The sequence below is a fragment of the Athene cunicularia genome, assembly GCF_003259725.1.
Source record: "Athene cunicularia isolate RWA chromosome 14 unlocalized genomic scaffold, athCun1 chr14_part1, whole genome shotgun sequence".
NCBI classification, from domain to species: domain Eukaryota; kingdom Metazoa; phylum Chordata; class Aves; order Strigiformes; family Strigidae; genus Athene; species Athene cunicularia.
In genome coordinates, this window is record NW_020799118.1 from 6,594,237 (window position 1) to 6,610,818 (window position 16,582).

Sequence of the window (16,582 nt, forward strand, 5' to 3'; positions counted from 1 at the left end):
ATTCAGGGCTGGAAAACCCTCCGGGCCGCGGGGGGCACCGCCGGCAGCGCGGCCCGTGGCGGCGGAGCAGGTTTATAGCAGCGTTTTCCTCCAAAGAGTTCGCTCTAGGAGAAGGTGCTGTAGACACCCTGAGTTCAGCGAGGGTGCAGGTGCTTTATGAGCTCGAATGAACAAAGTTAGCACGCGTCCGCCCGTGTCTTCCCGAGCGAAGATGAGGAAGGAGCTGGAGGAAGGAGCGAGTTGTAACCCCCAGGCAGCGGCAGGGCCGGGGGGGACGTGACCCAGCAACGGGCAGATCCCACCGCGTGGATGGTTGGACCTGGAGAACTCCGCGTGCTCCTCTGAGGTCAAACTGGGAAAGCAGAGGAGGTGGGGATGTGGGGCTGTTCCTCCTGAGCACCACCTTGGCACCACACAAATCAGAGGCTTCCCAACATGCTGCTCTAGACAAAGGCTTCAGCCCTCAGCGTCGGAGGAAACTCCCTGGCTACACTTTCCCTGGCACCCGGCTCTGCCCTAAGCGCTGCACAGGGGCAAGGGGCAGCGCCTTACAGCTCAGCCCAGCTGGGCCATCAGCAAGTGTGTGCTCTTGGGCACCTCCCTGACTCACAACCACCCCGGTCCCTTTCAGTGTAACATGGTGAATGGGAAAAACACTGGGATGGTGCCCCCTGCTCCGGAGAAAGGGATCCGCACAGCTTCAGATGCTGCCCAGCCCAAACCCTGTGCTCGCTGCTGCTCCTTGTGGTCAGGAGGGAGCTGCTGGCCAGGCTGGCTCCCCTATTACTGATCGCATTTAATAGCCCATTTAAGTTCTCACTGAAATCACAAAAAAATGTTGACTTCCGTGGGAAGGGCCATACTCTGAATGTAAAAAATACATTCTCTTTTTCCCCAGAGAGAGCAGCTACCGCTTTAGACGAATAATTACCATAGTTGAGATAAGCAAGAAAAAAAAAAAAAAAAGAGTACTTACTTGTTTCAGGCAGTTTTGAACATATGATTAAACTGTGGTACATGTTGTTTGTCAATTTTTGCTCTGCAATTCTTTTTAATTCCACTTCTTTCCAAGTGCCACTGTTTAAAATGTCAGCCTTTACTTTGAATATCGTTGCTCTTTTCATCTTGACTCACCACCGCCTTGATGCAGCTTGCAATAAGTGAACACATGGAATTTTTTTTTTTTTTTTCACGTTGTAACATAGTGGAGAGAGGCTTAAACTTTTCATACAGATTTTTTTTTGACTCCTTAAAGGCAGAATGTTGTGAGTCACAAAAACTATGGCATGCCTCACTAAGTAAACATTATGTCTATGTTTGTACTTACTCCTTTAAAAATGTTTAGGACAGAGAAAGACCAAATGCTGCATCATTTATCACCGACCTTTTTTGGCTGACCCATTATGAACCCAAAAAGAAGAGCAAAAGAAGTTTGATAGGTGGGTTCACTAATACTAATTTATATGGAAAAATGTCTTTTCCCCCCACTAGCAAAAAGCCATAAGATAGATGTGCTTCCCTTGCACACTCATACATATACATGCATTTAAGTGCCTTTTACACTGTTGCATGAGGGCTTTTAGATTATGTTCTCCCAGCGTATATATTCACTAAGCAAACACAGCTCTAACCCACAGAATATGATGGATCTGAAACAGCAGACAGGTGGTTATTGTAAAATCTAATTTCAAATCTGCATATGGCTGATGCTCTGATTAAGCTCTGCTTCTACAGCACTCAGAATAAACAGACCCATTTGACATGATGACAACATAACCTTTGGATGTCCTTTGCTGTGCACACTCTGTGTCTGATAAGACACATTCCATACTTCCCACATGTAATGGCTGCAATGCAGATGGCGAGGCGTGCAAATGAAAAATTTCTACACAGAAAACAAGGAAATTAACACTGCTTTTGCAGAATATGATTTTATAATAGATTTCTATTCTTACTGATATTAATACACATTAGGAATAACATCAGCTACATCCAGAGCATGCGCCTGAATCATTACAACCAGCCCAGCAAGTAGCAAAATCTACCTCCAGCACAGCAAATCAGACAAGCAGCTTCTCAGACAAACCAGAACCAGGGCTGCCGGTGTTCAAAATGCCATGCCTGCACGTGTCCCCTTGTCAGAGACTTTCAGCTGCTTCATGCCTTAAAGTTAAGGGAGAACACCACTCTGAAAAAGTGGAGAAAGGAAAGGAAGGAAATCTGATGGCTATTTCAAAGGATTTTCATGTGACTCCTAAAGCAATTGGCAGGGCTCTCTACTGCAAGAGGGAAAGCATGGAGAAAAGTGGCGGTACAAGATAAGACGAGATGTCTTACTCTCCTGTTCGTATGCCAAATCCTTATCGTCACTTGAGCCTGCTGGAATAGCCGGCTACCACTCTGCCTAAAAATAAGCTTCTTATCTCTAAATGTTTTTATAAACAGCAAGTCATTGTAGCTGGTGCTTCCCCACTGCCGTTGGCAGCCCATGAAGGTCCAGCTTCTCTCGTCATTAGAGGATTAGCTTCATTCCCCCACAGCATCATCCCTACAACAAAGGCACCTTTGATTCGCTCTCACAGAGCCATCTCCAGCAACATGTTCATCTCCTTGCGGGTTTCATGGAAATGCAGTTTCCCTCTGTTTTTTTCAGGCCTTTTTCTGCCTTGCATTTGTACCCTGAAGAGGCAAGTCCATGAGGTTTTATTTGAGAAGTTGTGGGCAAGCAGGAGCAGGAACGTCCCTTAAAACCTGCACCTGGGAGAGACAAAGGGCTGGGGGTTTTGATACAGAGACCTCAAGCAGTGGAGTGGCACACAGGGTAGGAAAAACTGGGTAAATACCCCGATTTACCCTATTACCCAGAGTGCGAGCCAGGCTCTGAGAAGCAGATCTCTCCCATCTGTTGAAGTAGAAAGCAGCAGACTCTGCTCACCTGCCTTTACTCCCAGCTCTGTTCCAGGAGAGACCCAACACTCAGTGTGGGTGAGAGGGATGATTTGCTCTGGAGCAGGACAGCTCTGCCTTGCTGGCCCCACACCCGTACTTATTGTAGCTCTAGGACTGACTCAGGGTTGGGGTCTGTGTGGTGCTTTGTTACAAATGCAGAAAATGACTGAAACAACCTGAACTGAGTTCTGCTTACTGCTGATGGCAAAGGTGCAAGCTAACCCCCCCCGCTGCCGCCCAAGCTTATGTGCTGATCCCTTCAATCTCTTCTCCCAAATTCCCACAAAGCAGTGTGCCCAGACAGCTTTGTCTGGAGTAGGGAAGGGTTAGATATCCCCTTCTCCCAGCTCATTCCTGGTGTGCTTCAGGGATCAGCAGGAAGCCTGAGCCCCCAGTGACTCTGTCCCAAGCCCTCAAGGGCCAGAGCATGCAAGGGTTATAGCAGCAGCAGGTCTTATGCCAGTGATGATGCAGTTTCCAGCAGGAATGGGGCTGACATCAGTGTGACAGACAGAGATTCCATCTAGTGACAAAAGGGGAAGGTGCTACAATCCATTTCCATGACTCATCCAGCCTTTGGTCTCAAGTGCCTCTAAATTAGCCCATCAACTCCATGGACATCTGTGAATCTGCCCGATTTGAAGCCAAGATACCATTTCCCACGCTTCTGCATTTTCAGTAGCCAACTGTTCTTTAGATTTCATTGCATTCCCCTCCTTCTCTGCAATTTTCCTAAGCTCTTTCCTAAGCTCTTTCCTAAGCCTTTCTGGCTTGGCATTACCTACCCCAGGATCTCCCTCTTGCCACATCTTCCATACCCGACTCGCGCCTGGAGCCGGGAGGAAACGACCGGCACTCCTCTGCCTTGTCACTGTGCCCTGGAAAGCACTCCTCTGCTTCCCTTCAGGAACAGCCTCTGCTGATGCTGCACCTTCTGCAGCCCATCTGGGTTATTAACCGGCCACCTGGCAGCTCCCTAATCGGCAATATCAGTAAAGGCACATTTTTCTCTTTTCTTAAGTCTCTAGACAAAGTGGCTAAATTTGATCTAAAATCCTTCAGATCCTCATTGCCTCATATAATTTAGAATGACCTTGCTTATGCCATACAAATTACAGCTACTCTCTTCAACTCGCACACTTTCTAGTTTGTCTTTAACATACGTTCTGGCAGGGAACTGAATGACGCAGCATAATCTACTAAAGCTATTTCTATAGTAAACATTGATAAAAACCACAGCCAAAGGGCATGCAGCCTCCGAGGAAGCAGGCACTGCATATTATTGCATCAAGCACTCGAATCCAAGTTCCTACTCAAAGGAAACCTGTCCCCGGAGGGAGCTGTCACCACCTGGTTAAGTCGTGCTCCATTCCAACAGGCTGACCACGTCTCAGCACTAATCCCCTGGTAGCAGAGCCCTCAGTGGCTTCACGCGGTGTCACTATGTGCGAGCCCAGTGCCATCAGCTGACAGTGCTGAAGGCAAATGGTGACTGCTAGGTCACATGTGTAAATATGAATTTGAGGTCATGATCTTTCGATGACCTAATTTTGCAATAAAGACAGGACCTCGGTGGCCTGTGACTCGCTTGCTCGCAGGGTCCCCCCTGACTCGGTGCAATTTCAGCAGCAGGAGAGTCCTCCGGAGAAGGCACAGCGCTGCCAGACTTCTGCTTTGGAACTCACTCCTTACATTGAGGCCAAAAAAGCTTGGATACGGTACACTTTGGGTCATGCTAAAAAGCCCGGAGTATTTTCAGACTTACGAGGAGAGAACATTGTATTTATAGGGAAGTTCAGTTTTTCAGTTGCTTTTGTAATTCATTTTGTTTACGACTGGTTTATACAAGCTGTAGGGTTGAGGAGTTAGCTGCTAGATTTCTTTTCCAGGCTCATATTTCTAACTGTTTACAGACGTAGGACAGAGCTATTTTTGTAATATAAATCATTACAGAGAGAATATCTCACAGTCCCCACTGAAGCAAATTCCTAAGGAAGTGAGCTCTATTTTTAAAGAAAATTTATGCTTAGTATTTGATCTAATGACTGAGAAACAAGCAACATCTGCCTTTCTGAAGCTGAGAAGTAGTATCCCCATTTCTTAGGAAGACAAATTCAGCAGAATAAGAATCATTCCTACCAAGAGGAGCTGGATGGGAGCTATAGAGCAGCTTCCCAAGCCCTGGGGGACTCAGTGTGACCCCAGCAAGGGGAGCTGAGCAAACGGGGGACAGAATCCAGGCCTCCAAAGTGACACAACTTTACCTCTAAAGATACTCAAGATACTTCCAGCGCCCACCTTAAAAAATAAGGGAATATCTTTTGGAAAGGTCAGAGTGTGGGATTTTATAGAATAAGGAAAACCCAGTCTCACACTCACTCAAGGTCATATCTCTGAGACTCAAGGATAAAATCGTAAGAGAAATACTGCAAGCTTTGGTTGTGTTACAAAAGCTCAGGGATGAATTATTTTAAAACAACAGTGTCATGCCTTGGAAGTTGTTTGAATAACTGTGCTACAACTCTTTCCATTTGATTCACACTATTTTATTAAGTCAACATTTTAAATATTCCTTTCCTATTCACATGAACATTAAAAACTATATCAAACCTAGAAGGAGAATGGGGAGGAATTGGCATTTACAGTTTTCTCCTTTCCAGCAGTGGCCTAAAGATATAAGTTAACACAGAAACAGATGTGAAAGCACACTTTCTTCAACTAAATCAGCAAGGCTTTATAACTAAGCCCCGGGGCTGTGCAGCTGTAAAATGTACCAAAAGTTATCCAAAAACATTTAAACATGGCTGGTAAGAGAAAAGCTTTTAAATTATGAAACAAATGACCAAAACACAAAAATGTGGAATTTTTTGTGGAAAAAGCAGTATCAATAGCAATAAAACCCACTTCTGAGCTGGGAAGGAACAGCTATGGGAATGAGTTTTAGGATCATCCAGCTGCAAATACCAAATCATCATTTGCAAAAACATGCCCGTGTCTACTCCAGAATTCAACAGGTTCAAAAGGGCAGGACTATTTTTATTACAAAAGGCTCCATTTCCATTTGTCCCCTCACAGCAGCGGAGACCATTACATCTGGTTTTCCCATCTCATTAAGCAGATGTGCAAAATACTGTATCACAAATTAGAGCTAAACTTGGTGGGTTAAAGGGGTAATTTGCATTCTAAAGCACTGCAGTGCTGTAGGTGAGAAATAAATGAAATTACTCAATATTTCTGCCTCATAGGGACCTTGATTTCACCCGTCTGTTTCTGTTATTCAATTCTTTTTCCTTCCTCCCCATTCCTATGCGCTTACCCTGTGGTGTTTTCACTAGGATGCAGCTCTGATGAAGAGGGATGCCGTAAATCCGGCTAAATGCAACCGATTTACAATGAGAATGAGTCCTTTCCAAATTAAAATTTCCTTCTCATGAGGAATCTCTTCTCTGGACATTAATGGAAATAAAAATCTCTACACACAGCAGTACACACTGTGCCTTCTGCTGTTCAGATTCAGAGCTGTATTTGAAGGCAAACCTCTCCTCATCACAGACCAAATCAACCTCATATGCAAAAGTCTGTCAAATCCAGGTGATAAAATTCCTCCTTGCCACTGGGTGTTCCCCTGGGTGTCTGACTGAAGAAATCTGTTCTTATAGATTAGCTGGTAACATGTTTGCTCTCAGGCAGCAGCATGTTACGTTCCTCCCCCATGTTGTGTCCAGTAACTTGCAGTCGGTCGAGCGATGCTATCAGGGACGATGTCTCTGTTCTGAGCAATGTCCTGCTGTGGGTCCAGCCCCATCTACCACCTCATCTCACTCTGCCAATAGCTCAACCCGAGTCACCTGCCACCATGGGTAACAAACCGCAGGCCCGCTGACCTCAGAAAAGCAGTTTATATGAGTCAAGGACTGCATTAGCCCTTTCCCAAGGGAGGAAGCTTACTTGTCCTCCTCCCTGCAGCATCCCTTTTACGGCGTTGAACTGGAGACCTTGTTAGCAACACACATACATTTCTAAGCAGAAAAGGGGAAAAAGTAAATCTGATCTCATCCCGGCTTCCTCCCCCACTAGAAGAAACAGAGTGTCTGTGGCCAGCGCGTGATTGCCATCTTGTCCCCATTCCGCTGGGATGCCATTGAAAGGTTATGAAAATACTGCGCAGGAGAGAGAAGGGAGTTATCCATCTGCTCCCTTCACTGCAACGGCCTGCCTCCTCTGCAAGCCTGGACCCATGGCAGAAGGGGAAAATCTGTTGAAAACAAACCCTAGTCGCTCTCGAGAGGCAAAGATGTGCCAGAGCAGCCAGGACAGCATATCCCAGTATGTGCAAGCAACTGTGTTCAATCAAAGCAGCACATTATCCACAGAAAATCAGCTTTCTGCTCTGCAGAGTTCCCAGGGCAGCTGTGTTTGCTAACCACTGAGAGCAAGAATTTTTATTCAAATAAAATACCTGTGCACTTCACATGTAGCTACTCCAGTGGCAGTCAGGAAAAGGCAAATAGATACTCAAACTGTTGCACTGCCAGAGCCCTGCCTTTGATATGAAATTCTCATTGTAAAGGTCTTTACTGGCTGAAGAGATGAATTTCAGCACCGAAATGGCCTTTTCAGGTAGCAGATGTCATAACCCTCCAGCTGCCAGAGATGGGCACTTTCACCAGTGAACATTTCAGAAGGCAGAAAGCAGTGTTCAAACCACATCTTCTTCCACAAAAGCTACAAGCCCTGAAAGCTCTGGCTGAAGAAGTTCATGCAAATCCCAGAGTTAGCCCTCAGAAAAGCCATCACGTTTTCCATTGAGGGTTGACTCTTCTGACGACCATCCAGTTAGCCATCATCTTCTCCAAGGTGATACACCTGCCCCTCCTTGCAGCACAGCTGCTGCATTCCCAACTTTCCCCTTTCTCCCACCATCTCCTCTCCAGCTTATCTACATGGATGTTTCTGTTATGGCTCTAAGCTGGATACTAATTTCATTCCACAGCATCTCATTATAATTAGCTCTTAATTGCCACTTAACACAGGGATCGTTTTGGAAGACCATAACGATTCTTCCTTGAGGAATTATTTGAGTGTTGAAAGCTCATTATGTGCCCCTATAAACATTCTGGGTGATATGAATGATTTCAAGAGGCAAGTTCAAAACACTGCTGCTCACACAAGATTTGTGTGGTTTCTTGGAGCACTAGTAGCATTTCCAAGGAGAAAACCACAGAAGTCAGTGTGTTTTGCTACCAGCCTCCTTCCCTCTGGCACCCACCACATCTTTATACTGAAAACATTTTAAGGAGTACATGTAAAATGCAGGGGGTAAATGTCATGGTAAAGTTGCATTGCCACTGCTCTGCTGGAATTGGTGCACTCAGCCAGGTGCAGGACTTCGGGAAGACTCTGCACTTCAAGGCAGACAGCCACTCAGGAAGCCAAGAGATAAGCAGACTGTTAGAAGAAGCTCAGGCATAGAGCTTCAGCCAAGACTTGCTTTGTTCCTGAGCAAGTTAGACTCCTGCAAGATTTGAAAACACACGATGTACCAAACTCTTACCAAGACCTCCTGCGTTCTGGCAGCTGAAGTTACAATGGAGTGCAGTCCACTTCATTCAGCCACCTACCTCCCAGGGCAGCAGAGAGGAGATAGAGAGAGAGGGCTGATGCTCTCTTACCAGTAATGCCTCATACGGACCGTGCCTCTTAAACCAGCCATCCTGCCAACAGGCAGTTTAACATCTGTTTGCAAGACTCTGGAAAACACCCCACTGAAATAAAAGGGGAGAAATGGGTTTATTGGTTTGCTGGAGTCTATTGCTGCTGTTCTCCTCCCCAACCCCCCCTTTTTTCTTTTTAATATTCAGGAGATGTGCTTCGATTTGGTAGGGTATGAATGGCTGCTGAGCTCAAGTAGCTTCTGGGAAAACACTTACAGGCTCTATACAGAAATATATTTTTGGAGAAGTGCCCATGATTCACAATCCCTATGACTAGCAAGTTTCTCCTTTTCGAAACACACTTAAACAAGCCTCCGAGAGTGCGTGACAAAGTGAGATGCCCAGAAGACACACTAATACCCCCATACAACCACCTCTTTGACAGCAGCCCCTCCACCAGCAGACAGACCCAGAGCTGAGAACCGCAGGAAACACGGGCTGGAGGACCCCGAACCCCTCCCCGCAGAAGCCAGGCCTGCACAACCCGTTTAACATGAGGTAAAAGTCTGCAACGTGCCTGTTGCTGATGTTTGAATGCCTAAATGTGGTCCTAGGAGGAGAACTTCCAAGAAGCAGTAATATACTCCTAAACGCATTGCACAGCGCAGGGAAGTCTTTTGCAACAGAAATAGAGGAATGACTCATTTCCTCTGTAGCTGCTGCTCCGGCACTTCCCTCACACAGGCAGTGGAGCAGCTCCCTGTGCCAGGCCAGCAGGAACTGGGAAACTCAAGAGCAGTTTCCAGCATGCGTAAACCTAGCTGAATTTTGACCAGGACTTGTCTTTAAAACCAGTGATCCAAGATTGTCATCTGGGATAGCACAAAAGACAGATTCACAAACTGTACCCGAAAGCTCCCTCCCTCAGGGTGAGCACTGTATTTCAGCATTTTAATTTTGCACAGAATAAAAAGAGCAAGCCAAGAGTTGCCCTCGTCCTTGCCCTCCCCTGTTGTGTGGCTAGTAAGCACACTGATTTCCCAGTGAATTAAGCTCTAAGTTTCTCTTCTCCCCTACTTAAAACTGGAAAGGACCATACTGAAATTGCAGCTGAGAAGTGGGTTATCTTGTTGGATTTTAGTACTGTTCTTCCTCTGTTTCTACAGCTAACAGGTTTCTATCAGTACAGCAAGACTCTTCAAAGCAACTCTTCCACATTCTCCACTAGGACTCCATCATAAGGGTAATTTTTCTTCTTCAGTTTGATAGCTAGTAACCTTCACAGCATAATCCCTGTCACTCCTGTCCTCTTGATTCTTTACCTCGCCTTTTTTTTCCCTGTCCAGATTATTGCAAGGACTCTGGGGCAGTGATAGAAGCCAATAGAGGATCACGAGTATCATGAAAACACTAGCAAACCCTCATCACATCCAGTCCAGCCCAGAGAACTGAGTTCTCTATACAGCTTTGGTCCTGGTCTTAGGGAGGAGGGGGGAAATTCCCAGGGGTCTCAAGAAAGGCAGCCTGTAATTTGAGTATACAGAAATTTTCTGAGTCTCTGAATCAGTATTGCGATCCTTTAGGAGGAAAAAAAATAAGGCTTCCTTAACACAGGAGACTGGTACACGATGACATTTGATGCATAAAGTGTTTGTAACAACCTTTAAGAGTTTTGCATGTAAATCGTTATTTGAATCCTAACAGCCTGTCGCACAGATACAGAACATACGTTATCTAAAGCTCTGTTGCTGATCGAGTATCACCACGCTATGAAGCTCTGACAAAGCCGTTGCAAATACGCCAATTCTCGGTTACATATTTATAACAGGACACTGCAGGCACACACACGAAAGCACAGGTAGTCCCTTCGTCAGACATACCATGTGTTTGAGGAGCCCATGACTAACGTAACGTACAGGCAGACCTATTTACGGTCAGCCCTCCACATCCTGCTCGTTATAGAGTTGTGAGCCCCTCGGACCCGTGCTCTGAAACTTCAGCAAGCACTGAAGGCGAATCCACCTGCTTAAAGGGGTGCAGGTCCTCACCCCTACGTGGACCACCAGCTTCCCAGTGCTGTTGGCCCAACAAAAGTGGGGCTGGCTGCTACTCAGATTAATTATCATCAGCCAGAATATCACTTACCTCAGGGAAGACTCACCAGGCAGACATTTAAAGAGGGTGACACAGGAAATAAACCAGCCTAGAAAAGCAAATTTCTTGTGTCTGAACTCTTTCTTCTGGAGCCTTACGAAAATGGGATGCACAAATAAGAGTCCTTTCCCCTCCAGGCAGCTTTAACTTGCATTAGCACTACTTAATCAGCAATTCACTACTGACCTTGGCTGCATTACAAGGGAGGTATTTGCACAGAGATGGAAAGATTTTAAACAATTTATCCAATGAGTTGGATGCAAACAGGCTTTTCTTTAAACACCAAGCATGCAAGTCCTTATGCCAGTTAATTTTTTGTTAACAGATTTATCACGAAAGGAAACTTCTGTGTTTCTTTAATGATTTTCTGCTGAATAGAAACTCAGGCTTCAAACAGAGAAATATTTCAGGGCAAGGAATGAATGGAGACCAGAGGATGGTTATGCTTTTAAGGAAGCCATTAATAAGAGATAATGTTATTAAAGAGGTAAAGATCTAAATACACTTCCTCCGCGCTGACTCGGGTGACTGAGTGTTGACACTAAAGGAATGACATTTTTCCAGCCTTTGCCAGCGAGAAGCCCGTTAGCCAGCTGGGCTGCCTCGGTGCTGCACCAGTGACTGCTGCCCTGCTTACAGAAGCTACTCCCCTGCAAGGTAAGAGGCAGGCACGCAAAGATCTGGAGATCTGGATTATTTTCAGCCTAGCTTTGATTTAATGATTAAAAAGCTAGGGTCTTGCTGCTGTTTCATTCTTTAATAGGGAACATCAGCACCAGCCACAAGTGTATAGTTCTGGCATCTTACCAAAGACTAATGAAGGACAGGTAACTTGCTGGCCCATCCACAAAACTCCTGCTGGCTTCAGCAGGACTTTTTCCATATTTAATAAAGCACGACCTACGCGGTTTGGAACAGAGACGTGTCTGTACATGCCACGCTGAAAAGCTCACACACATACTGTGAAATGAAGTCCTAGCTCTTCATTAAGCACCACAAAAAGCAGATTTTATGCAGCGACCTGAATCTGGAGTCAGGGAAACAAGAACTGAATCCTTCTTAACCTCTGAGCAAGACAGCCACAAACCCCAAGGTGCTCCATTTCAGAAGTCACCACACCACAGACAGTGCCAGCCGTGCTTCAGTCTCTCTCCTGGCTCTCCTCCTGTACCCCTCCGTACAACTCCCAAGGCGTGGACTTCCTGCTCTCCCATGGCTTTGCCACTTTAGTAGTCTCCTCCTAAAGAGCACATAAACCTGCAGATCGCGTTTTTGTGGCTGCAGGTAGCTTTTAATGAAAAAAAGGTAACAATAAATTTAAATCTTGAGGCACAGACGCTTTGAAACAGCTGTTTATTAATACAGTGAAATATTAAAACCAACAACTTTTTTGGAAACAACTTATTGGAAACAATAAAAGTGCAAATGTATTTTGATATTAAATAGGAAATGATTTTATAGACGTTTCAATAAAATTGCTGACACTTTGAGCCTATAAACACTTTTTTTTTTTTTTTTTAAAGAACAATAGCAGCTGAACACTTTAATCTTTGGTCTAATTATTAACCAGCAAAAAATAGTTGTACCAAGAATGTCCATTGCAAACAGACACTTAAAATTTACATTACTCTGCAGAGATTCAAAATCAAAAGAGGAATGTTTTCAAGATATCTAGTCAGATAAGAAATAATAATGTCTTTGAGAAATACACAGCATTTTTCAATACAAAATGAAGTCACATATATGCATTTTGGTACTGTAAATAAACTTATTCTCTTGCAGGTGTGACTCTTCTTCCCAATCAACGTTCAATAAAAACAATTTCATTTGCACAGAGTCTTTGCAAAATTAGATTGCAGATAAAGACAACCAAAAACCCACATTAGTGCTAAATAACACTTTCTTCTGTGTGTTTCAGTTTATGCACACAGAGAGAGGCAACCATGCGGAATCTATGATACATTATGACAGTTAGGACCTCAACAAATACATATTCATAACCTTGTTCCGTGTACAATATCCATGGGCTGGGAGAAGAGGGAGAAGGCAAAAGGCCCACGGGATTACTCGTGTAGGTCAAGTTCTCTGTACACCTCCTTGCAGATAAGGCCCTGTAATAGCTCCAGCACGCTGCAGGTACCAGTGCTGTCACATTTGTTGTGGAGTAAGATGAATACCATAACATAACCCAACTTTTATCAGCTCCTTTTGCCAACCGTATTCATGAATGCCTGCTTTATAGTAGATAAAGAAAATACAGTTAATATCTCAGCCGTACAACAGAGCCACAAATTAGTCTAAGAGATTTTCTCAGACCTCCCACCAACTGCATACACATCGCCTTACTGGCAGAAACCTCCCTTCCTCAAGAAAGCTTGCCCAAGCCTCAGGTTAAAGCAAATGCATACATTTTTTTCCCATCACCACCCATCACAAACTCAAAAATGCCTTGCTGAGCAAAAACTCACACTGAAGATCGGCCTACGTGGCTAATAAACTGAGGGTTTGCCTCACTGTTCAGACCTGATGGATTCAACTGCTTTGGGAATATTGTCAAAGCAAAACCCACTTAAATCTCTTTTCCCCACACTCCAAATCTGCCTTGCTTTCAACAGGTCTCCAATTTTATCCCCATATCCTCTGGTTTGTTTGCAGTGTGTCTTCACTGAGAGTTTACTATCATTCTCACCCACCCCACAGCCCAACTTTCATTTTCTATATTTATATTATCCACCATCTCTCCCTGTCATGCCTTTCCTGATTCAACTGTCTGTTCCTGATATTACTATACTTTAGCAAGAAAGTCCTTACCAAGCCTATTACAGAGCTCCATGTACTGCAGCAATACTAAATACACACCAAATGTGCATCCCTTTTCAGAGACAGGGATGCAGTGATGTAAACAAACTGACAGCTGACAGAAGTGGTTATGATGCCAGAAATTAACAGCTAAAGGGTTTTTATGTCATGCGCTCAGGTGGCCACAGTACCCTGGGCCAGTCATCTAGTCCTTCTTTGGGCAAAAGATTCAATGGCATTGATGGCAGAATTGCATCTTATTTCAAATAGCAAGTAACACAATTTGCAAAAATAGTACATATCATTGTCTACTACCAAAAAAAAATCGAAACACTAAGGTAGCTCACTTAGCCTTAAATACCATGTGCAAAGAACGTTTGATCAGTACTACCTATAAATACACTATCTGTATTTGTAGAAAGAAGCACAGTACTTCATATATAAAAATAACCCAACTTGCGGGTGTGACCTAGGCTGTAATTACCTGAAAATAAAGTCTGCAAGAGCAGTTAAAAAAATAGACAGGAGCAAACATCTGCCTAGGGAGTGTTTCCATTTAGAAAAATAGATTTTTATAAAGCTTCATAGATTTTGAAAATGTTTGCTTTGTGCTCTGATGCATAAAACTGTGAATAAAGCACACTGGTATCTCTATGCACATTATGGAGAGGAGGAGAATATTAGTAACTTCAAGTTATCCTGAAGCTTCCCAGAAGTTACACTTGGTCATTTCAGACTGCTCATCTAGAGCATGGTACAGTGGGGTAATTAAGGCACACGCTCACCTTCCTGAGTGCCAGCAACTCAGCAACGTATTTTGGGTCTTAATACATCATATACTTGAGAAAGTGACCCACTGAAGCAAGGATCTGAAATTCTGAATTTGCTGACAGCCTGGGACACGTCAGGTTCCTGTACACCAGGTACCTGCACCAGGAGCTAAGGACACCTGCAGCACTGGCAGCGTTACAACTCACCAGGTTATTTCAGCGACTGGGACATAACCAGGCAAGAAGTGAAAATTATCTGGCTGGTATTGATATTTAGAGGACACCAGAATCCACAGGGTAAGACTACCACTGTACCATGAATCATGAATCAGTGCTAAATAGTTTTGAAGTACCCTTAAATATTTCACTTCCTCCTCCCCACAATAAGATAACGATTTGCTATAGCACAGCTCAAGAAAATCCCATCAGGTTATTTGGTCAAAACACTGCCACGATCAGAAAACTGGTTAGGCAGTCATGCAGAAATCCCACCAAACTCCCACCGGAGAGCAGGAAGGCACAGCAGTCAGCTTACAACACTGAGATTTGGACTGGTTTAAGGTTTGCTCAAAAAAATAATACAGACTTTTAAAATTTTGTTGTTGGTCCTTGAGGTTAAGCAAATTCTAAGAAAATAATACTTGAAGTCAGAAAAAATTAGCAAAACTCAGCAAGAACCCACAACGAACCTCAGAGTATTTCCTTAGAGAAGGTTTTCTTTGGGATGATTCAAACCATCATTCCTTTAACAAAATACTAACGCCTCCTCCGCAGCAATATTTAGTGCAGCCAATTATCCTAAAAAGAAAGCCTTTGTGAAAATAAAGTGCTATTTGTTTCCTTTTATCTGTATTTCAATCCTTCAGTATAACCTTCACTTGAACACAGAAACATGCAACTAGATTCTTCATACTGTTACGGGAGAGGTTTCACTTCTTCCCTCAATGTTACATTAACATACATGTTATACTTCTATTCAGCACAAAGTATTTGATTGCACAGGAAATTTAAAGCATGTCATTGAGCATTTCAAACTGATCCACACCCATACACTACTGCTCATCACATTTTAAGAGCATCTTGGTACATTTGAGGGGGTAGTGGTGGTGGTGTTTGCATTTACAGGATTTTTAAATCCCAAATGGATTTTGTATCATAAAAAGCAAATCTCAGATAAAGGTCAATTTTGCCACTAAGACAACAAGTTAACATGGATTTCCAGAATGTCAGTCTGAGCCTTTTAAAAGTACAGTCTGCAAACAGTCGACTGAACACAATGCCGATGCTTCTCGACTAAGGCATTTCAATGAAGAAATCTCATGAACATGAGATTAAGAAACAAAAATCACAATTTCATTAAGCTCTGGCCTCTGGTTCCCAGTTTTCTCAAGTCAGAGCCAAAACCGCAGAACCACATTTTAAACGGGTCCCACCTTCCCCAGGCAGATGCGGGCTCTCGAGGGACCGGTGGGCTGGGAGGGTGCGTGGCCCCGGCAGGGTCTGCAGGCGGCCCCGGCTCGGGCGCTCACTCTCCCGGTGGCTCTTGCCTGGCCTCGGTGACGTGACGGCAAAGGGTGGGCGCTGGCCGCAAGTACCGGGGACTGCTGTACATCCTGATGATGTGCGGGGCCTGGATCCAAGTGTTGATCAGCTGGAAGGCGGCCAGGTCCAGCGTGGGCCCGTCGAAGGCGGCCAGCAAGTTCACGGGGGCGGCTTCCTTGAGGAAGCGGGGCAGCGCCACGGCCTCGGGGAGGCTGGCGTTGCCCAGGAAGAAATGCATCAGCACCTGCTTGCGCAGGCAGTCCCTGAGGTACAGCACCAGGTCCTCCAGCCGCTCCACCAGGAACCGCTCGTCCCAGGCCTCCAAGGGCCCCTGCAGCAGCAGAGAGAAGAGGGCAGTCTTCAGCACGTAGGAGGAGAGCACCCGGCCCCACTGGGAGCAGAAGGGCTCCTCCAGGCCCTGCCCGCGGAGGTCCCGCAGGCCCTTGAGGATCTGCAGGCACTTGAGGTGGCAGGAGGAGGCCGGGGCCTGCTCCTTCAGCCAGCTCAGCAGCCGCTGCTCCTGCCGAGAGGCGTTGAGGCCCCAGAGGGCCTCGGGGGCCGGGGGGGCCTGCGGGCCCTCGGGCGGCAGGGCCGTGAGGTAGAGCGCCTCGCCGAGAGGGATGGCGGGGATGAGGCGCACGGCCATGGAGATGTGGCAGCAGACGTAGTCGGAGCAGGGCAGGATGTGCAGCGTAGGCGGGCGGCCCGGGCCTG

General features: G+C 45.4%; 1 protein-coding gene across 1 annotated transcript in view; it reads right to left on the bottom strand.

Moving 5' to 3' along the window:
- Positions 1–10,829: 10,829 nt before the first annotated feature.
- Positions 10,830–16,582, bottom strand: part of ITPRIPL2 (ITPRIP like 2) — a 6,286-nt gene continuing 533 nt past the window's right edge. Inside the window, exons 2-3 of the mRNA XM_026859146.1 lie at positions 12,298–16,579; positions 10,830–10,840 (exon numbers count right to left, since the gene is read on the bottom strand). Of these exons, the coding sequence (XP_026714947.1) occupies positions 15,852–16,579 (728 nt within the window). The 3' untranslated portion in view covers positions 10,830–10,840; positions 12,298–15,851. The remainder of the gene's footprint in view (positions 10,841–12,297; positions 16,580–16,582) is intronic.